Here is a 23,420-nt window from a genome sequence, read left to right on the forward strand (position 1 = left end):
GACTGTTAATTTTTTTTATTGATAAACATAGACACCAGAATTAGAAATGTCAGTAGAAAAATAAAATGTAAAGTATTCATTTTCTATCATACAAAGATTTGATCGTATCATCTCTAGCAGTTAGTGAAACAATCTAATACAAAAGTTAAGCTGGTTTGAGTCCCAACCAGCAGAGTGTGCTCAACAAATGGAAAAAGAAGAAGAAAAAAGCTTGTACGGGATGCTCGGGCACCTGTGCTTTACATTCTAAGCCACGGTTCCTTGGTTTTGGGTGACGCTTTACAATGCGAGAACAATTCCAACCAGGGCTGTCAGCGAAGTTCAGCAGAGTGGAATGCACAGCCCCGGAGAGCTTACTGGACTGACTGATGGATGATTTTTCTGGAAAACCGGGACGGAGTAGGAAGCAATGTTCTGCAAGAACGTGACTTCACCGGCTTCAACAATTCATAAGAGGTCGTGTTTCTGTTACTAAGAAGTAAGCACGAGCTAGACGGTGAGAGGCAGTGCTGACGGGATTCAACGGGGCTTCTGTTCCCGCCATCTTCTCCTTCGACGTCGGGACGGTTAAATCCGTTTCATTTCACCGACTCCATTCACGCATTTTCACGAAGAATATCTTTTCCCCCCTAATGATTCTCATAACCAAAAAAGTGGAAAAAGAAAGAAGTCAGCTGAGGGGGTTGACGGTGGGGGAGAACAGGGAAATGGAAAGTGGAGGCACAAAAATGGTTTTAAAAGTGAACCTTCCATTACGTGGGAGGGATTTGGGGGAGGAGAATACATCTGCCCATAAAGTTTTTAGGACGTCTTTGTAGTTTGAGAATGTCACCTTTTCTAAAAACTACACATACGAGAGCGCCTGACACAAAACGGCAAGAACTACACCTCCTGACTGAATTCCCACTCCCACCCCTCCCCAGTGACTTTAAATCGTATACGAAGCTGAGACAGGCAAGTGCAGAGTTTGATTGTTCATCTTTACATAAATAATCGTTCCCTGAAGACTTCATTCAAGCAACACAATTTCTATTTCACATAGGATCTATGTACATTAAAGTAAATCATTCAGAGTGTCACATACGAGGCCTGACCACATAATATCCTGCATAAGGCAACGTCCAAGAACGTAAAGGAATATATTATTCTGTAAACTGGAAAAAATAAACAACAAAAAACATGAGCAGGTATCCACAGAGATAAAATAATAAGCAGATGGAAACCGAGATGCCCCTTAATTTTATTTATATGCTCTGGCTCAAACAGAAAAGCTAAACTTTTTAACATCGATCACAACCATTAAGGATCAGTAAATAGTGGGGATCGGAGGAAGAAAAGGCGTTAGTATCGACGCTAACGACAAACGGGGCCGTTCAATAAGGAGATGAATTTAATCTTTTCCAAAGGACACTTCAGAGACTCTCTCCATGGGCAGCATAAATAACTCCAGAAGAGTAGGATCAAAATTACATCCCACTCTACAGATAAATTAAATGATATCTTCTCACACTAAAGTTTCGACTTTTTAACATAACTATCCCCTGAGCTCAATTTATGGGTATTTTTAAAAGAAAAGTCTCAAACCTTGCATATGATCCTGCGGGCACACACTCTAGGTTAGCCGCTGTTTTTGTAGCGTCCCTTTCAAGCCATCTCTATTATCCTTTTGGAAATCTTTTTTTTTTTAATTTTTAAGAGAGAAAAGACGAGGAGGAGACTAGGTAGCGAGGTCCTCCATCTTCAAATCTAATTTTACATTCACACAGTCCAGTGGGCTTCAAGGAAAAGAAGTCTACGACATTCATTCATTCCTGAGTCACTGGGGGGCTAAGAGTCCTGAGGATATTCGTTGCTCAGCAGAAGGGAAAATAGATTCCCATTTCTCCGGGCAAACTCAAAAGTCTAAATGGTCATTATTGGGAAGGAGAAAGATCCTTTGGTCTTGGAGATCTGGGGCCAAGCCGGAGGGTAGCAGGATTTATCGTTCACGATAGCAACGAGACATTTTGCTGCCGGCAAGAAGATGAAGAGAATGTTTATCAGAGGTAGTTTATTCATCTCTTCGGGGACAACAGGGATCTGAGAAGCAACCTCAAAAACTACAAATAAATTTCAAAAATCCACAAAGCCCTGCATTCCCCCTCTTCACCGAAGGATTCAACTGCCTAGTCAGATGACAGTTGGCAAAAACTGGTGGAGCCGAAATGTCAACAAAATCTGAATGAAGAACATACACCCAACAAGTAATACTTTTGCCAGAAAGTATGTCCAAGGTAGACAAGTCGATCTGGAATGTCAGCTCACCTACTGCATGTTAGTTTGATATTTCTCCAGGGTTTCTTATGCTCTTTCCCTCCCAAAATGTGACAGATTCAAATTAAGGATTTTTTTCAACGAGCGATCACCCCAAGAAAGAACAAAAGTTGCGGAAAGCCGAAAAATGGCGTTAGACGCATTCACAAGTGACCAGAGCAAGCTTTGGAGAGTGCAAAAGATATGTTCCCATCATTTTGAAACCCGGGGAAAATCTGTAGACCCGCTAGAGTTAATTGAAGATGCTTGAGGTTTTTGATTTAAGTTGAGTCGGGATCACTCTGTCCCATCCATTCTTCATTAAAAGGGCTGACGGTTACTTGGCCTGTTGGGAGCTGCAGCAAATTCCAACTGAAAACCCGGTTGGGTTTTAATTGGGATAAATTAAACGTAGAGTAAGATTACAAATATTATAAATACCCTCTTTAAAAAGGAGAAAGGGTATAGGAGGCAGGGGATAAAGAAGGGCTGGGAAAAGAAGATTCTGAGACTGGGTTCCAAATTTCCACTGTTGGCAATTCCTTACTTAGCAACCAATGCTCGGTAAATAGAAACCCAGCAGGCCTCAGTAACAGACAAAAACAAAAATCGGGGAGAAACAGAGAACAGATTTAAAAACAGCCCCCAAGAAATCAAATTAAGTCAGGAAGAGAGCTGTATTGACAAAGTGACTTAAACAGAGAATACAAATAAAAGATACAAGTAGATCCCTGAAGTCCTGGATGGCAACAATATTCTCAAGAATAATGTTAAGCGGCATCTCTGCAAAATAATAATCCTGAGGGTTTGTGTTTTTTTGGCTTAAAAGTAGGCATCCTTGAATGGGACAAGATGAAAGAGAAAATCTCAAATGAAATCCAGCCACACCTGGACCCCTTGCATTCTAGGGATCGGTAACCCCACCCTCTGTCTTGAGATTTTCTTAAAGACAACATTTTGGCTCAGTTAAACTTAAGTATACAAAGAAAGGACCTACTGTGAGGCCTTAGGATCACACAGAGGAAAAAGAAAGCATCTGTTGCCTGAGACAAGATTTCATCAGCGGTGCATAAAATTGGTTTAAACATACATGCTGAACTGATCTAAAATGCAAAGATCTGCAACTACTCTCTATCGGGCAAATCCCAACTGCTGTGCTTGCAGGGAAGTACATCGAAAAAATTAAGGAAAAAATATGAGGATAAAAGTTCCTGAACACCTAATATTTGGGCAGTGACTTGTATTTGGAAATAAAACCTGCCAGTTTTCTACGGGTTAAACCTAGCAAAAGGCTTGAGATGTCTTCAAGGAAAGGGAACAATTACAATTATTCCAACGACAGGTATTTACAAGCTTTTGCACATGGGATAACATTGACAGAGAAAACAAGATTTTAATTTTGGGGAGAAATGCACAACAATTACAACACTACTTAGTTTTCCCCTTTGCAGAGGGCATGACACAAACTTTGGACAAAGACCACCTTTTGAGAAAGGGTTGTTTTCCTGCCTCCATTTATGCTGAGTGGATAGTCAGAGCACAATTCTAGCTAATTTTTATTTTTATTCCCGATGGAAATAGTTTGTGATTTTCCCATACAGGAGAACTACTAAAATTATGTTAAGAAAGTAAGAGGTGAATATTATCTTCGCACGAAATGGGTAGTCAGACCACATGAGTCTGAAATAATGAAACAAATTTAAAATCCACTCGGTTCTTCCAGAAAGCAGGTTTTCGTTCTGCGTTGTGGGTAGAACGCCATCACTGAATTAGGAAACAAGCTTCCGACAGCAGGTGTCTACAAGGATAGGATGTAATGCGATGCTGGAAAAGGCAGTTACATATATATATGTATAGGCACAGTACTAATCAAGACGTGCATACTCTGGTGCAACTTTTCCTTAATGCAGGGTTGATTCATCAGGAATGTAAACCTACACTTGTATTCAGAGATACCTGGAGTAAGAGCTTTCATTCTGAGACCAAATGTTTTATTGACTTAGGTGGAGTTGCCTTCAAGCACTCTCAAAAATTCCAGAAACGCATCAAGAAAGCTAATACTGACTGCATTCTTAGGGAGAGACAATTCACCTTTAATCTTTTGAGGATGATGGTTCTCGAGTCTACTGATTAAATGACCGTATTTGCTAGTCAACTAATGTCTTTGGGTTCTGGGCCTCAACCTAATGTTTTCTTGGACGAGTTTGAGAGAGATCTCAAGCTTCGGTTAGAGGAGCGGGACAAGATGGGAGAAAGAGGATGGTGTTTTGGAGGGGGAGGAGAAACTTCAGGCACTTCCTTGGATTCAAAAGACTTCTGAAGCAGTAAGACGATATTTTAACTTGGTAACAATCACCACTAAACAAAAAATGTAAACATAATTTAAGGTCCAATTTGCTTAGTTCCAACATCTACATCCTAGTAGAAAGTTAGGCTCTTTGGGAGGGGCATTAACTTTTTCAGCCTGCTGGGAGACCACATGGAGAACTGCAGAGGGGAGCGCTGCATTCAATTAGGTCCTTGTGGCCGGAAGGAATTAATATTCCTCCTCAAGAACCAAACTTCCTGCCAGTGAACCACGTTCAACCCTAGGAGATTCGGACTCCTTACGACCATGGGCCAAATGTACTAATTTGTTCAAGTCTGTACTTTTACCAATCATCTTCCACCAGCATATAAACCCAGCTAGGTAAGCTTACACTAGAGTAGGCTTTACCATTTTACCAATCCATCTGGCTTTCCCAGCGAAAACACGTTCACCAATAGAACAGATTTTCAATTCTGGTCACTAACAGCCACCGACAACATAAATGGATGCAGTAAGAGACAAAGGGCGCAGGAGACGGTGCATTTGATGGGTTCAGGGAGCGCTTCAGCTAGCAGGCTTAATGTGCTACAAAACTGCAGGATCACATCTTACAAAACGTTCATTACAAAATGTTACGTAGAGGTCAAAATCCCTGTCTTTCAACATCACGCCGCTCAGTAGTTATTTTCGACTACTTTTTTGCACTTTTTTGCATCTACCGTATTTCGCTCACCATCAAAAACCTCCTTGGCACACTGTTACAAAAATGTAACAAAATAAAAAGGTCTAATGAGCACGCTTTAAATCCCATCCTAAGCAACTCAAGAGATTTAGCACAAAGAATACTCTGCTCTGAATCTGCCCCAGGTTTACTGTAGTTCCTCTGAAATATTCCACATCGCATGATCCGGTAGAAGCCGGTGAAAGGCGGTACCGAGGGATGAACAATCCCAATGTGGGGCTGGGCGGGTTTGTGTAAAAGTACAGTTGGACAAGCACATAAATTATCGAAATATCTTCAAAGAGAACAGTCGGTACAACCTCTTTTGTCCTCATGAAATCTGGAGGGCTCCAAAAATATCTTCTGTCCAATTCTTCTCCAAATTGAAGACCTGACTTGAGGACACTGGGCCTTCACTCCCATATCGAAGCAACTGGTTGAAATTTCCCAGGTAGACACTGCCAAGTCAGTCCTCCATAAAAGTCTCCGCATGAAAAATTTTCAATAAATTACTATATTCAGGACTTTCGCTTCATCGGTGAGTCGGAAGTCCTATTCGTGAGTTTCTCTTTTTGCCGCGATGCTCCAGTGGAACGCTACAAAGTTGCTAAAATCCGTAAAAAGGAAACCAGCACGACACAAAATGTCTGCCCAACACCAAGGGTGAGGGCTTCCAAGGAGATCATTTCTTTCCCTGCAGCTCTGTAAACTCCAGCAATTGCTGCACCTATTTAGAAATGCAAAGCGGGGGTGGAGAGGGAGAAGCAAAACAAGTTATGAATTAAGGAACCTGCAGGATCTGAAATAACCGTTTTGAAAATTAAGAACCGTCTTGGTCCCAAAAAGGGGGGCTCTGTCCCACTCTCGGCTTGGTCTACTGAGACTCTCTTCGAAGAGATCAATGTGAATTGCCAAAATGTAATTACTTAGTTGGGTTTCTTGAATCCCACCCTCCTTAGACTGTCAGCTTCCCCTCTAGACTGTAAGCTCTTTGTGGGCAGGGAGTGTGTTTGCTATACTGTTGTGTTGTATTCTCCAAGCCCTTAGCACAGTGCTCTGCACACAATAAGGGCTCAATAAACATTCGTTCATTCATTCAATAGTATTTATTGAGCGCTTACTATGTGCAGAGTACTGTACTAAGCGCTTGGAATGTACAAATCGGTAACAGATAGAGACAGTCCCTGCCCTTTGACGGGCTTACGGTCTAATCGGGGGAGACGGACAGACAAGAACAATGGCAATAAACAGAATCGAGGGGAAGAACATCTCATTAAAACAATAGCAAATAAATAGAATCAGGGTGATGTACATCTCATTAACAAAATAAATAGGGTGATGAAGATATATACAGTTGAGCGGACGAGTACAGTGCTGAGGGGAGGGGAAGGGAGAGGGGGAGGAGCAGAGGGAAAGGGGGGAGAGGAGGGTTTAGCTGCGGAGAGGTGAAGGGGGGGTAGAGGGAGCAGAGGGAAAAGGGGAGCTCAGGCTGGGAAGGCCTCTTGGAGGAGGTGAGCTTTCAGTAGGGTTTTAAAGAGGGAAGAGAATTAGTTTGGCGGAGGTGAGGAGGGAGGGCGTTCCAGAACCGCGGGAGGACGTGGCCCGGGGGTCGACGGCAGGATGGGCGAGACCGAGGGACGGTGAGGAGGTGGGCGGCAGAGGAGCGGAGCGTGCAGGGTGGGCAGTGGAAAGAGAGAAGGGAGGAGAGGTAGGAGGGGGCAAGGTGATGGAGAGCCTCGAAGCCTAGAGTGAGAAGTTTTTGTTTTGTGCGGAGGTTGATAGGCAACCACTGGAGGTTTTTAAGAAGGGGAGTGACATGCCCAGAGCGTTTCTGAAGGAAGATGAGCTGGGCAGCAGAGTGAAGAATAGACTGGAGCGGGGAGAAAGAGGAGGAAGGGAGATCAGAGAGAAGGCTGACACAGTAGTCTAGCCGGGATATTACGAGAGCCCGTAGCAGTAAGGTAGCCGTTTGGGTGGAGAGGAAAGGGCGGATCTTGGCGATATTATAAAGGTGAGACTGGCAGGATTGACTGATTGACAGACTTTAGTTATTCAACCTTCTCACTGGAATTCTGAGGAGAGGGTCCTGGGAGCAGAATTTCCTGCTTGATTTGTTCAGCATGCCAAGAAGCAATCGAATCAACCTTGGTTGCCGACCAAGGCCCAAACCATCTTTAGATTCTACTCCTTGTCCGCATTCATGTGTCTAGAAGATCCCCAAATAGTGTGTTGCAGACCCCAGGTCACGAGTTCAGGTGAGGGCGTGGTGGAGAATCGGACCCAACACCCACCAAGAACTGGGTTATTTCTGCCTCCAAGCCAAAGCCTGTGTCGGCCAGAAATCAGCCAGTACAAGGACAAGCCTCGATCATCACCTCTGGAACTTCCTTTTAGTCACTGCAGATCCCTCAAAACATCAAAGAGGCCACCCCCTGGGTTCTGCTGCTTATTCAGAAGTAATCACAAATCCATTTTTCTAATTCTTTTTAAGGATGGTATTTATGGGAACAGGCGCTCTTGTGATCATTTTTATTACCCCAAATTTCCTTCCGTCATATTTCACCTCAGCTCACAGGAGCAGTTAACCAAAGGTTTTGCAATGACATTTGACAAAGAAGGCAAGAGGGTAGCTAATTAGAAAAAAAAAATAGAGCAGACACCGGCGGTCATTTTTTTCCCTTTCCAGTGAAGTTTCTTTATGAGAAGGAGGACCAGGCCCTTTAGAAAAAGGCTCTTGGTCCAGGGAAAATGATACTGAATCCAAGTGAGGGTGTAACACTTGGCAAAGAAAAAATAAAATTTTAAAGTTAAGGGGTTACCCTCTTTGGTTAAGGCACAGCCACGCCGACACAATGCTAACACGGCCTCGAAAGGACTTCATTAGACATGTTAATCAAACTGGTTCAACTAGTATTTTTAATGTCTAACATACTTGTCAAGATTCCAGCAGTAATTGGTCCCACGATGCCCATCAACAGGATGCTTACAGACATGAACCTACCATATTTGTGATGTCTGAGGGTGAAAAGGGCCAGTAATCCAGCAGGTACGTGGAAGGACAGAGAAGACACCAGTGCCCACAGGAACACACCATACCACATCTCTACAAGGCAAAAACAAAGCCATCCTGAACCGCGGCGTTTCCCATCACAACCAGTCCTAGATACTGTATCTCTCCACACGCAAAACTTTTGAAGGTATATTTAAAGACAGGACAGTCGTTTTTATATTCTCTTAAAACCTGAAACTCAAAGCTTCTCCATTAAAAAACAAAATTAAAGGCATGACTCAGATAGGAAGGAAATGGTTCCAGCCGCTTGTCTTAAGAAACAGCGCACAGCACAGGCCTCGACCACCACTTCTGGAACTCTCTTTCAGTCACTACAGACCCCTCAAAACATCAAAGAGGCGCCTCCCCCCGTTCTGCTGCTTATTCAGAAGTAATCACAAATCTGTTTTCCTAATTTTCTTTAAGCATAGTATTTATAGGAACAGGCGCTCTTGTAATCATTTTGCAAACCTCTGTTCAAGTATCTTCAAAAGCCCCAGACTGGGTACCTGGATTTCCTTAAGCACCTGCTGCTTTTTCAGCCTATTCTTTATTACATACATGCCTAATCGGTCCATCAATGACTGAGCACTTACTCTGTGCAAAGCACTGCACTAAGCGCTTGGATGTGTACAATACACCACAGTTGGAAGACGCTTTCCCTGACATAACAATGTCTAGTGCCGGACTTCATTTTATTAGAGAAGCAGCCAGGCCTAATGGAAAGGGCACTGGCTTGGGAGTCAGGACATCTGGGCTCTAATCCTGGCTCTGCCAAGTGCCTGCTGTATGACCATGGGTAAATCATTTAACTTCCCCGGGCCTCGGTTCCTTTAACTGTAAATGGGAATTCAATTCCTCTTCTCCTTCCAATTCCTCTTATCCTTCCACACTGAGAGATGGAGGCTCTGCCTGCTCTCATCTTGTAACAAACACATTCCATGGTACAGTGCGTGGCCCCTAGTGATTACCAAATATCAAAAGCATTATTGAGGAGAAACTAAGGCAAAGGAAGAAAGCATTTGCCCAAAGACACAGAGTAGTTACAGTAAGTGGGAATCCTGAGGATAAGAACATGGAGCTGAGAAGCAAGAGGGAGTAGCGGATAGAGCTCAGGCCTGGGAGTCAGAGGACCTGGGTTCTAGTTCCAGCTCTGCCACTTGTCTGCTGTGTGACCCTGGGGAAGACATAACTTCTCCATGCCTCCGTCACATCGTCTGTAAAATGAGAATTAAGACTGTGCGCCCCATGTGGGACAGGGATCATAACCAACCTCATTGACTTGTTTCTACCCCAGCGCTTAGTACAGTGCCTGGCACATAATAAGGGCTTAACGAATACCTTTAAAAAAAAAAAGGAGCTCAAACTCCCAGTCACAGTTTCTAACCAGACCACATTCGTCTTTTTCTAATTAGAAGATCAAACTCATATCCAGTTCTGTTTCAATCCAGTTTCTCACACTGCCAAAAACCATATTTTTATAAACAACAGAGATGGAGGGTGATGATTTTTTTGACATGAGGGACTTGCTACCACATTCTAGTCATCATTAAAGAGGCTGTAAAGGTCCCTGGGCAGGAAGACTCAGAAATTCCACAGAGAAACATCGCTTTGAACCAAGAGCACATGTAGTTCACGTGAAAGGTATCGATGCCGGGAGGAACAATGCAGCCATTTTTAAAAACACAGTGGGATTAACCAAAAAGATTATGCTGGAGGGTAAAGAAAGTCCTAAGAATTTAGTTCCTATCTCATGCAAGGTCAAATACTGTGAAAGCTTCCCAGGCCAAGTGATTCTGTAATCAATCATCATTTGTACTTCCTGAGCGCTTACTATGGGTAGAGCACTGAACTAAGTGGTTGGGAGAGTACAATACAACAGAATTAGTAGACACGAGCCCTGCCCATAATGAGTTTACAATCTAGAGGGTGAGACAGACATTAATATCAATAAATATGGAATTTATAATATATAATTTAAAGATATGTACATAAGTGCTGTGGAGATGGGGTGGGGTGAATATCAAATGATCAAAGGTCACACTGAAGCGCATCGATGACGCAGAATGGAGAGCAAGCTGGGGAAAAGAGGGCTCAGTCGGGGAAGACCTCTTGGAGGAGGTGTTACCTTAGTAATGCTTTGAAGGCGGAGAGAGTGGTGGTCTGGCGTATATGGAAGGGGAAGGATTTCTAGGCCGGGGGAGGACGTGGGAAAGGGGTCAGCGGCAAGACAGAGAAGATAGGGGCCGTGAGTGAACTGGCGCTAGAGGAGCGGAGTGTGTGGGCTGGGCTGTAGTAGGAGATCGGTGAGGTGAGGTAAGAGAGGCAAACTGACTGTTTTGAAGCCAATGGTGAGGAGTTTCTGTTTGATGCGGAGATGGATGGGCAGCCACTGGAGGTTCTTGAGTGGGGAAGACACGAACTGAACTTTTTGGTTGATAGATGATTAGAGCAGCAGAGTGAAGTATGGATTGGAAAGGGGAAAGATGGGGGCTGGGAGGTCAACAAGGTGACAGATGCAATAGGCAAGGCGGGATAGGATAAGTGCTTGGTTCAGCATGGTAGCAATTTGGATGGTGAAAAAAGGGTGGATTTTTGTAATGTTGTGAAGAATGAAACGACAAAATTTGGTGTCGGATTGAGTATGTGGGTGGAACAAGAGCGATGAGCTGAGGACAATGCCAAGGTCATGGGCTTGTGACCTTGTAAACTCAATAAGCAACAGAAGGCAGCCAGAGAAGAGCCCAGTTCCATGCTATCTGCTTTCCAAGCTTGCCCTGTGCAACACACTGCTAATTCCCTTCATACCTGATCTACACCTGCCTTTAGTTATTAATAATAATGATGGCATTTGTTAAGCGCTTACTATGTGCCAAGCACCGTTCTAAGCGCTGGGGTGGATCCAAGGTGATCAGGTTGTCCCACGTGGGGCCCACAGTCAATCCCCATTTTACAGAGGAGATAACTGAGGCACAGAGAAGTTAAATAACTTGCCCAAAGTCACAGAGCTGACAAGCGGAGGAGCGGGGATTAGAACCCAAGCCCTCTGACTCCCAAGCCCGGGCTCCTTCTACTGAGCCACGCTGGGATGCGTCTGCGAACTGAGCTAACCAGCTGGGCTCGACTAAATGGGTGGCTTTGAGATGTAAAGAAATGTTTCTCAAAAATGAAATGTCCTTCAAGTCTTTAGCCTGAGATCCAAACCAGACTGGAATCCAAGTTTCCAGAGACTGAAAGGTAGAGAGAAACCAGATGGAACTGGGATTACTACGGGTATTCTGTCCCATGGCCGCAGTCTGCACTCGTTCTCCCGACTAGGCCTCTCCCAACACCGAACCCAGTGAGACCCGGGGAAAGACAGTGTGGAGTGGTCAGAGTTTGCACTGAGTTCCCCACGCTGCTGCACAAACCTTTTCACCCTCTCAGCAATAAACGTCGGAGCAGAGCTCATCCAAACATAAGGCTCCAGAAAAGGCGCAAAAGACAAAGAAGCGTGGCCTAGTGGATACAGCACGAGCCTAGAAGCAGAGGGATCTGGGTTCTAATCCCGGATCCACCACTTGTCTGCTCTGTAACCTTGGGCAAGTCGCTTCTCTTTGCCTCAGTTCCCTCATCTGTAAAATGGGGATTAAGACTGTGAGCCCCAAGTGGGACATGGACTGTGTCCAACCTGATTAGCTTGTATCTACCCCAGTGCTTAGTACCATACTCTGCACCTATTAAGCGCTTAGAAAATACCATTAAAAAAATGGAATTTCCATGGACAAAATGGGCAAGGCAGTCTCTCTAAGAAGAACTCACAGTCTGTGGGTATGGTATCACGGACGGCCTCGTCAGCTTCGAACTGAGGAGTTCTCCACGAGTTTATAAGCAGCAGCAAGGAGTGGCAGAAGCAGCTTGGCTCAGTGGAGAAGCAGCGTGGCTCAGTGGAGAAGCAGCGTGGCTCAGTGGAAAGAGCATGGGCTTTGGAGTCAGAGGTCATGAGTTCAAATCCCAGCTCTGCCACTTGTCAGCTGTGTGACTGTGGGCAAGTCACTTAACTTCTCTGTGCCTCAGTTACCTCATCTGTAAAATGGGGATTAAGACTGTGAGCCCCACATGGGACAACCTGATTCCCCTGTGTCTACCCCAGCGCTTAGAACAGTGCTCGGCACATAGTAAGCGCTTAACAAATACCAACATTATTATTTTACTCCAGCTTCCACTATCTCAGCACTTGGGTGTTCCAAACCTCTCAGAGCACTTTGGTAAACATCAATTCATGTATTTGACCATCAGTCAAGCACTGCACTAAGCGCTAGGGAGAGTATAATCCAAGAGAGTTGGAAGGCATATTCCCTGCCCCCAAGACTTTATAATCTAGAGGGGGGAGACAGACACTAGTATAAGTAAATAATAATAATAATATTGGTATTTGTTAAGCGCTTACTATGTGCCGAGCACTGTTCTAAGCGCTGGGGTAGACACAGGGGAATCAGGTTGTCCCACGTGGGGCTCACAGTCTTAATCCCCATTTTACAGATGAAGTAACTGAGGCACCGAGAAGTTAAGTGACTTGCCCAAAGTCACACAGCTGACAAGTGGCAGAGCTGGGATTTGAACCCATGACCTCTGACTCCAAAGCCCGTGTTCTTTCCACTGAGCCACGCTGCTTCACCTATAATGTATTTATTGATTCAGCTTTCCATTCTCTCTCTCTCCCTTAGATAAATAAGTTTGGGTCTTTCTCCCTTATCAGAGGCTAAGCTCCTGGAGGGATGGAATTGTGACCTTTTACCTCCATTCTACTCTCCCAAACATGCAGTGGTGGGCTCTGTGACCCAAAGACTCTCAATAAATGGTTCAGAGCATCAATTTCTCACCTTCTCTTCTCCAGGATAGGAAACTCAACTTTTATCCTTTCCTAATACCTCAAAACATTTCTGTTCTACATCATCATCCAAAAATTGGACGAAGGAGCGGAGAGCTCCGTGCAACCCAGCCTGCAGAGATGGTGAAACCGTTCTTCTCAGGAGTCTTCCCAGTTTCTCAACATCACTTTTCAAATACAAAGCTCGTCGTGGGCAGGGGGCATGCCTGTTTTACTGTTGTGCTGTACTCCCCCAAGCCCTTAGTACAGTGCTCTGCACACAGTAAGCGCTCGATAAATACGATTGAGCAAGGCTCAAAATGGACAAAATCCTCTAATAAAGATTTGATCGATTCCAAATAGAGTGGGGTGCGCAAGAGCACAGTTCAACTTTTATTGCCCCTTATGAGCTTTATCTGTCTTGTAAATGACAGATGGACCTTGACTTGGGCATTGAGTGTTGCAGGCGTGCACACGTCCCGGCATTACACAGAACGCTACATTTCAAGAGCAAAGGAGCTTCCAGCTCTGCCAGGGCAGAGCTTTGGAACAAAAACCCTTGCATCCAAGCAAGGCTGGGAGATGTAGCCTCCCGCTCACTGCTGCAGCACACAGAGTTTCTTGGCCCTGGTCAAATGGGTCAGAGGCTGCCTCTCCTTGGCGCGGTGGAAGGATTCTTTCCAAACTCCTAGGCATAATGTGCCCGATAACGATCCTGACTTCAGATTTGTGAGTCTAAACTGGGATTCACACCATGAGAGGTTTCAACGATGCAAGGGTTCATGGGACCGGGAGTTTAAGAGAAAAACACAAGTGTTTTCTTGTTAGTTTTTTTTTAGGATATTTGTTAAGCGCTTACTATGTGTCAAATCCGGTTCTAAGTGCTGGGGTAGGTACAGGTTAATTAGGTTGGACCCAGTCCCTGTCCCACACGGGGCTCATGGCTAAGTAGGAGGGAGAACAGGTATTTAATCTCCATTTTACAGTTGAGGTAACTGAGGCACAGAGAAGTTAAGCGGCTGGCCCAACGCAACACAGCAAGCAGTTGGCAGAACCAGGGTTAGAACCCAGGTCCTCTAACTTCCAGGGTTGGACTCTTGCAACTAGTCCATGTTGCTTCTTGTTCTGGCCAGCTATCGCCTTTCTTGGGGACATTTCCCAGAGACCTTTGAAAGACTGAGCCTGTTTAGAGATCTAGACCTCAACCCTAAGAAATCCTTGTAAAGGAGTATGCTCTTTCTCCCAGCCCTCATTCCTACAGTCTGGGTAGAAAAAGCCAAAAAAACCTGAAAGGGTCATTTCCCTGAGCAAGTTATGTAAGAGCCCATAAATGCCCTAGCCAAATCAGGATGTATGAATCCTCTTTATTTTAAAAAAATGAGCTTCTGGGCTCCATTCATTGGAAAGTACAAAAATTACAGTTACCTACCTTGCAATATAGATTTACCAAGTTATTATAACATTTCTTAAGCGTTTGTGGTCTACCTGCTGGGAAAAATACACGGCTATTGATTTAGGCATGATCCCTGTCTCACAAGGGGTACACTGTGTTAGTCGGAGAAGCACAGACACATAAAGTGAAGAAAAAAAAAAGACAGGCTAAAACAAGCAAATCAATAACAGCAGTAAAAATAGTCAGTTGTCCGATAATGCAGGAAACCCATTCCTGAAGAACCTTGCCTGCGGCCAACACTTTGCACACACCATCATCCCTATTTGTTACTGAATTGTACTTTCAAGCGCTTAGTACAGTGCTCTGCACACAGTAAGAGCTCAATAAATACGACTGAATGAATTTCTTCTCCTATCGCACCACACGCTACTGCCCTTACAGACAAGTGCTGATGGAAGAATGCTTCCTAATTCCACAGTGGTGTTCTTTCTAAAGCCCGTAGTCAAAACGGGCCTTATGGAAAAACCAACTGGAGCGTTTGACTGCTGGTGGTGGGGAGGGACGGAGATGAGTTAAAGAGCGGAGGGGAAGTCTTCTCCTCCATCTCCTCACGGCTCCAAGTCTGCATTTGCCTCAGTTTCAAAACCTGCGATCTTCCCAACACTCTAAGGACCCGTGGGGCTCCTGCCTGATCCTGGTCTTCAGTCCTGCAGTATCAGAAAAGAAGAGGGAGAGGGAAGAAAGGAGCGGGGGAGAGAGAGAAAGGGGGGAGAGGAAGGTGGTGGGGAGGAGAGGAAGGTGGTGGGGGGGAGAGGAAGGTGGGGGGGAGGAGAGGAAGGTGGGGGGAGGAGAGAAAAGGGGGGAGAGAAAAGGGGGAGAGAAAAGGGGGAGAGAAAAGGGGGAGAGAAAAGGGGGGAGAGAAAAGGGGGAGAGAAAGGGGGGAGAGAAAGGGGGGAGAGAAAGGGGGGGAGAGAAAGGGGGGGAGAGAAAGGGGGGGAGAGAAAGGGGGGGAGAGAAAGGGGGGGAGAGAAAGGGGGGAGAGAAAGGGGGGAGAGAAAGGGGGAGAGAAAGGGGGGAGAGAAAGGGGGAGAGAAAGGGGGGAGAGAAAGGGGGGAGAGAAAGGGGAGAGAAAGGGGGGGAGAGAAAGGGGGGGAGAGAAAGGGGGGGAGAGAAAGGGGGGAGAGAAGGGGGGAGAGAAGGGGGGGAGAGAAGGGGGGGAGAGAAGGGGGGAGAGAAGGGGGGAGAGAAAGGGGGGAGAGAAAGGGGGGAGAGAAGGGGGGGAGAGAAAGGGGGGGAGAGAAGGGGGAGGGAAGGGGGAGGGAAGGGGGGAGAGAAGGGGGGAGAGAAGGGGGAGAGAAGGGGGGAGAGAAGGGGGGAGAGAAGGGGGGAGAGAAGGGGGAGAGAAGGGGGAGAGAAGGGGGGAGAGAAGGGGGGAGAGAAGGGGAAGAGAAAAGGAGGGAGGGGGGGAGAGAAAGGGGGGAGAGAAAGGAGGGGAGAGAAAAGGGGGGAGAGGAAAGGGGGGGGAAAGGGGGGAGAGGAAAGGGGGAATAAAGAGGGAGGGGGGAGAGGTTGCCCATGGCTCAGGAAGGCCTCCACTGCCCAGAGCCTTGGTGGCAGGAAAGGTCCCAAATTCTGCTCCATCTATGTTCTGGTGGCTGAGGTGGAGGAGGACTCTATTTCATCTGTATTCCCCTCATTTGTACTGAGAGGATACAAACGTCACTGAGGGCTGTAATCCACGTAACATGCGACAAATGCGAGTAGTTCAGGGGAACACTTTAAGCCACAGGGGAGACAGGTTGTAAGCCTAATGAACTGAGAAAAAATTCGCTGGTAATTTTTAGAAATCAATGATCCTACCCCAGAATGAGATCAGTTAACATTTTTCACTTCTCATGAAGATCTCCTCACTTCTTTTTCTAATCTTCCCAGATTACATCTTCCCTCAACTGCCACTTGAGCACTTCTGGTTCACTTCCACCATCTCCGGTAGAATTTATGTATCTTCCTTGTCCTAATATCTTCCCCTAGGACTTATGTACTAACTTTTAAACAGATCGTCTTCTCCTCCCTCCCATCTATAATTTATTTCAGTATCTGTTCCACTGCTAGACTGTAAAATTCAAGAGGGCAGGGATCATGCCTCTTCTATTGTGTTCTCTGACAGTAGGCGCTCAATAAATACAATTGATTGATCTTCCAGAATATTAGGATTTTTCCAGAAACACAGATCCAGTAACTTCTTTAAATAAAATACATTTGAGGACCGGTGGCCTAAGGCTGTTATAGACAATTTTCCGGCAGAAAGGAATAGTTTAAATACCACAGTGAGAACCAGTGGAGTTTTAAGATCCCCATTAAGGGTACGCTGCAGTTCTGGAGTCATAATCAATACGAACAGCATTAGAAAACTGGAGGAAAAACGTATCTTTCCTCCATGTAGAGATGACTCTGTTCTTTTCATTTTAAGATCAGCTGATACAAAATCTCACAAATAAATGGGAAGCTTTTACATGGAAAGTGAAGCACCTTTTGGTACTGGTGTATTCCCCCCTAGGGCTTAATACGGTGCTCTGTAATAAATACCACTGATCAATCGATTCAACTTTTTTTTTTTAACTGACAGGCATTTTTCAAGCAAAAGTAGCTTAATCAATCAATCAGTGGTATTTACTGAGTGGAAGCCCTTGGGAGAAACAATACAGAGTTAGCAGACGCATTTCCTGTCCACAAGGAGCCTTAAGCAATGGATTCACTAACTCATAAGGAAACCGATCAGTTTTCACTAAAGAACATGTTTTTTACTTCAAAATACCATTTGGTAGTATAAGGCTATGTACAGCCTTTTTTTAAAATCGGTAGGATTTTTTATAGAACTATTATAGCACAGAGAAACTCTAATCTGAAACCATTAGAAAATCAAATATTTTTGCCTTTAATCTCCTGCATCTTCATTTGGCATCTATATGTATTGATTGTTGTAAAGTACTTCTATTTTCCCTGACTCAAAATACTTCCAATCTGTTTAAAAATCTTGCACATATTACCCAAAAGAATGCATCCCCATGCTTCTCTAGTTAAATCGCTTGTTGAAACTTGAAGTTAATGCAATTTAAATAATTAAACAACCATGAGACTGTGCAGGAAAGTCAGGCTTAGGTACGGCTTTTTAATTTGGCCAATAAAATTTCCATTAAGAAACCTTCCAATTTGGGGAAAATCAATTCACTGCTTACCGGTTGTAACAAACCTCAGAATAGTTCACACAATGATTTTTCCATAGTAATGAACTTAAAATACCATGAATCTTTCTGTGGAGCCCAAATGGAAAATAGTTCCAGTTTAGGGTAATAAATAATTGTAAGCCAATTTGACTACGGTTTGGAGCCTCAGCCCAAATTAAACTTATAGGTCTGACTAGGTCTGTCACAGGGGTTACTGATTTAGAGTGGCTGGCTCAAAGTTATAACTGTTTCCTAAAATCAGGTCTTGCAAAACACACACAAAAGAATCTCTTGCACCCACAAGTGCTTCCATCAACTAATCAATGGACTAATCTACTAATTAACCTTCTAATTCCATCAACTAATTTGTTGAAGACTTACTGTGATCAGAGCATTGTACTAAGCGCTTGAGAGAGTACAGAGTTGGTAGAAACGTTCCTTGCTCCCAAGGAGCTTGCAGTCTAGAGCTTCCACCTTTTAATGTGCTGCAACTTGCAAATAACAGCTTACCATTGGACACTCGGTTGCCCCTTAAAGAATTATAACAGCCTGAGTTACAAGGACCTCAAAAGAAGTTTTTCCCCAAACCACCTACTGAACCAGCCTGCTCAAAAAAGCCTGGCACCCGGATTAGCCAGAGGTTGGGAGAGCTTGAGTTCCTGAGCCAGATTTGCTTAATTATTCTCTTTTGGAAGGGAACCTCTACTTTGCTGATTTTATGTTTTTTCAGTCAACTGTCACCTTTGAAATCAATTTGAGCAGCCAGACGGTCACACAATATTCTGGTTCAGGCTTCATTGCAAGATAACCACATTGGCATCTCCTCCAAATATAGTTATTATTCCTTCAGTGCCATTTCACCAGTCATTCACGTGCGGCACTTGAGTAACTATCTGTCATTTCTCTGCTTATATTAATGTCTGTCAACCCTTCTAGGCTTGTAAGCTTGCTGTGGGGAAGTAACATGCCAACCAATGCCGTTATTCCGTACTCCCCCAAGCACTGAGTACAGAGCTCTGCACTCAGTAAGCTCTCGATAAATACGATTGACTGATTCGTGAATCCTGCTGGGCAAGAGGTGCATCATAAGTAGGGAATGTGTCTGCCAACTCAGTTGAATTGAGTAAGAGAAGGTTTATTTCCTTCCTACTGAGGACAAGTGAAGAGTGCTTTTCAATCCACTGCCCACAAAATACCAAAAGAGAAGAGAAGCAACTCCAGTAAGGCTACCTGTGAACTGAAGTTCTCTCTCAAGTGCTCAGTTCAGTGCTCTGCACATAGTAAATGCTCAATAAATACCACTGATTAAGTAAAGAATAACAATACTTGGGGTAGGTCTGAATTAGAAATGCCTAGTTAGAGCGTATTAAAGTCACGGTGTCCTAAGAGAGAATTTTTTTTAATATTTGTTAAAGGTTTACTATGTGTCAATCACTGTTCTAAGCGTGGGAGTTGATACAGGTTAATCGGGTCAAACAGTCCATGTCCCACATGGGGCTCAAAGTCTAAGTAGGAGGGAGAACTAGTATTTAATCCCCATTTTATCACTGAGAAAACTGAGACACAGATAAATTAGATGACTTGCCCGAAATCAACAGCAAGGAAAGCGGCAGAGTCCGGATTAGAACCCAGATCCTCTGGCTCCCAGACCCGTGCTCTTTCCACTTGGCCATTCTGCTTCCTGTTTACGCGTAAATGTTTTTATCAGCGGTCCAGAGACTACACACACTTGCAGTAGGGCAAAAAAGCAAGTCACAATCGCAAACGCAGTTTGTGTGGGCAGAAACCGCTCCTATGTTGGAAAGGACCGGACAGACAACGAATGGCCTTTTCCTTGACTGATGCTGCAGTTCACTGCCAGGAGAAATAGCACTAGAGGAATTTCTTTCAAAAAGGAAACAATAAAGCTGCCACGAAAATGAACCAAAATGCAGCCTTGTAGTCTAGAGATCAGAGTGGAGCCAAACTCACCCTCCACTTCCTTTGAATTAAGAAGGAAGTTGGGCACAAAATGCCACTTCTTAAATGCGGTCTCTTGCCACTGACCTTCACGTACCCTGCAGGCCTCTGACTCGAAAGAGGAAATGAGGTGGACTGGGGGGGACTGGGGGGCACTGGGGGAGGTGTGGATTCGAGAAGAAGACACGGGAAACAGAGGAAGTGACCAGCTGGGCTGCATAACATCCCTCCTCATTTCAGGTCTAATAATAATAATGGTGGTATTTGTTAGGCGCTTACTATGTGCAGAGCACTGTTCTAAGCGCTGGAGTAGATACAGGGTAATCAGGTGGTCCCACGGGAGGCTGACAGTTAAATCCCCATTTTACAGATGAGGTCACTGAGGCCCAGAGAAGGGAAGTAACTTACCCACAGTCACACAGCTGACAAGTGGCAGAGCCGGCATTCGAACCCATGACCTCTGACTCCCAAGCCCGGGCTCTTTCCACTGAGCCACGCTGCTTAATAAGCTCCTGAGGAAGAAACACCCTAGATCCAGATCGGTAACCTCTTTATTTCTATTGATGTCCGTCTCCCCTTCTAGCCTGTAAACTCTTTGTTGGCAGGGAGCGTGTCTACCGACTCGGCTATACTGTCCCCCTCCGAGCACTTAGTACAGTGCTCTGCACCCAGGAAGCGCTCAGTAAATATGACTGAAGAGAAGGGGGAGAAGAGGGGAACCTGTGTCCACCCAAGGTTCCCGCTGCTGCGTGACCTTGGGCAAGTCACTCAACTTCTCTGTGCCCCAGTTAGTTCATCTATAAAATGGGGATTAAGATGGTGAGCCAAGGACTTGTGTCTACCCCAGCACTTAGTACAGTGTCGAGCATATAGTCAATGCTTAATAAATGTCATTAAAAAGAAAAGTATTGGAGAGGTGCCTGATATAGAAGCTGTCTAGAAGCAAAAGGATCAATTGTTATTATTGTTACCATCATCATGATTATAGTTGCTATGCACTTACTATGCTATGCACAGAGAAGCAGCGTGGCCTAATGGCAAGAGTATGGACTTGGGAAACAGAGGACGTGGGTTCTAATCCTGGCTCCGCCACTTGTCTGCTGGGTGACTCTGGGCAAGTCCCTAAACTTCTCTGTGCCTCAGTGACCTCATCTGGAAAATGGGGATTAAAACTGCGAGCCCCACGTGGGACAACCTGATCACCTCGTATCTACCCCGGCGCTTAGAACAGGGCTCGGCACATAGTAAGCGCTTAATACCATCATCATCATTACTATTACTATGTGTCAAGCACTGTACTAAGTGCTGGGGCAGTAATCAGTTCGGGTTCAATCATCCCACATAAGACTCAGGGTCAAAGAAGGAGGGAGGACAGGTACTGCATCCCATATTTAAAGCTGGGGAAACTGAGGCACTGAGAAGGTGTGTGACTGCCCGGGCTCTTCCCCAGCACAGCCTGGCCATGGGTGGGGAGGGGATGGGTGAGGGTCTGTCTCTCTCTCACACACATCAAATACAGAGAAGCAGCATGGCTCCATGGGAAGAGGCCAGGCTTGGGAGTCGGAGGTCATGGGTTCTAATCCCGATTCCACCACTTGTCAGCTGTGTGACCTTGGGCAAGTCACTTAACTTCTCAGGGCCTCAGTGACCTCATCTGTAAAATGGGGATGAAGACTGTGAGCCCCACATGGGTCAACCTGATTCCCTTGTATCTACCCCAGTGCTTAGAACAGTGCTTGGCCCATAATAAGTGGTTAACTAATACCAACATCATCATTATTATTATTATTAATCCCACCTCTGCCACTTGTCAGCTGACCCTGGGTAAGTCACTTCTCTGGGCCTCAATGATCTCCTCTGTCAAATGGGGATGAAGCCTGGGAGCCCCACGTGGGACAACCTCATTCCCTTGCAACTACCCCAACGTTTGGAACAGCGCTTGGCCCAAAGTAAACCCTTAAATTCCAACAGTATTATTATTAATCCCACCTCCGCCACTTGTCAGCTGGGTGACTCTGGGCAAGTCATTTCTTAGGGCCTTAATGATCTGCTCTGTCAAATGGGGATGAAGACTGGCAGCCCCCACGTTGGACAACCCGATAAGCTCGTATCTACCCCAGTGCTTAGAAGAGTGCTTCGCCCATAGTAAGCGCTTAAATACCAACATTATTGTTATTATTATTATTATTAATCCCTCCTCTGCCACTTGTCAGCTGTGTGACTCTGGGCAAGTCACTTCTCTGGGCCTCAGTGATCTCTTCTGTCAAATGGGAATGAAGACTGGCAGCCCCACGTGGGACAACCTGATAAGCTCCTATCTACCCCAGCGCTCGGAAGAGTGCTTAGCCCATAGTAAGTGCTTAAATGCCACAATTATTATAATTAATCCCGCCCCCGCCACTTGTCAGCTGGGTGACGCTGGGCAAGTCACTTCTCTGGGCCTCAGTGATCCCCTCTGTCAAATGGGGATGAAGACTGGGAGCCCCACGTGGGAAAACCTCATTCCCTTGCATCTACCCCAGTGCTTAGAAGAGTGCTTGGCCCATTGCAAGTGCTTAAGTACCAACATTATTATTATTAATCCCACCTCCACTACTTGTCAGCTGGGTGACTAGGCAAGTCACTTCTCTGGGCCTCAGTGATCTCTTCTGTCAAATGGGAATGAAGACTGGGAGCCCCATGTGGGACAACCTGATAAGCTCCTATCTATCCCAGCGCTCGGAAGAGTGCTTAGCCCATAGTAGGGCTTAAATGCCCACATTATTATAATTAATCCCACCTCCACCACTTGTCAGCTGGGTGACTCTGGGCAAGTCACTTCTCTGGGCCTCGATGATCTCCTCTATCAAATGGGGATGAAGACTGGGAACCCCATGTGGGACAACCTGATCAACTCGTATCTATCCCAGTGCTTGGAACAGTGCTTAGCCCATAGTAAGCGCTTAAATGCCCACATTATTATAATTAATCTCGCCTCCACCACTTGTCAGCGGGGTGACTCTGGGCAAGTCACTTCTCTGGGCCTCAGTGATCCCCTCTGTCAAATGGGGATGAAGACTGGGAGCCCCACGTGGGAAAACCTCACTCCCTTGCATCTTCCCCAGCGCTTATCAGAGTGCTTGGCCCATAGCAAGGGCTTAATACGGCTCAGTGGAAAGAGCGTGGGCTTCGGAATCAGAGGTCATGGGTTCGACTCCCGGCTCTGCCACTTGTCAGCTGGGCGACGGTGGGCAAGTCACTTCACTTCTCTGGGCCTCAGTTCCCTCATCTGTAAAATGGGGATTATCTGTGAGCCTCACATGGGACCACCTGAGGACCCTGTATCTGCCCCAGCGCTTAGAACAGTGCACATAGTAAGCGCTTAACAAATACCAACATCATTATTATTATTATTATTAATAAAGTGCCATTCTATGCTGTCCTGGGGCAGCCCCCTTCCCCAACGGTCGGGGGGGGGGGGATGCTCGCGCAGGCGCAGTGGGTACCTGGGAAGGAGCAGAGGGCGGTGATGTTGGGGCACAGGGTCTCGTTGCCCACCCTGGGCACCAGCTGCAGGCTCAGGATCTGCTGCAGGAGCCGGGCCGAGCTGCCGCCGCCGCCGCCGCCGCCGGCCTCGCCCTCCATC

General features: G+C 45.6%; 1 protein-coding gene across 3 annotated transcripts; it reads right to left on the reverse strand.

The window, feature by feature from the left end:
• Nucleotides 1–23,419, reverse strand: LOC114805399 (transmembrane protein 170A). 3 transcript variants are annotated; one of them, XR_003762878.1, is made up of 4 exons: nt 23,281–23,419; nt 8,254–8,424; nt 5,642–6,048; nt 1–629 (listed from the first exon to the last, which is right to left on the reverse strand). XR_003762878.1 is itself a non-coding variant. In XM_007663718.2 (3 exons), the coding sequence occupies exons 1-3, from the start codon at nt 23,417–23,419 to the stop codon at nt 5,918–5,920; spliced, it is 372 nt and encodes a 123-aa protein (XP_007661908.2). In that variant the 3' UTR covers nt 1–5,917. The 3 variants fall into 3 exon arrangements, 2 of the variants coding, with proteins under 2 accessions (XP_007661908.2, XP_028931324.1); XM_007663718.2 differs by having other exon boundaries at nt 1–6,048; nt 8,323–8,424; XM_029075491.1 differs by having other exon boundaries at nt 1–6,048.
• Between the last annotated feature and the right edge of the window lies 1 nt (nt 23,420).

The sequence above is a fragment of the Ornithorhynchus anatinus genome, chromosome 11, assembly GCF_004115215.2.
Source record: "Ornithorhynchus anatinus isolate Pmale09 chromosome 11, mOrnAna1.pri.v4, whole genome shotgun sequence".
NCBI classification, from domain to species: domain Eukaryota; kingdom Metazoa; phylum Chordata; class Mammalia; order Monotremata; family Ornithorhynchidae; genus Ornithorhynchus; species Ornithorhynchus anatinus.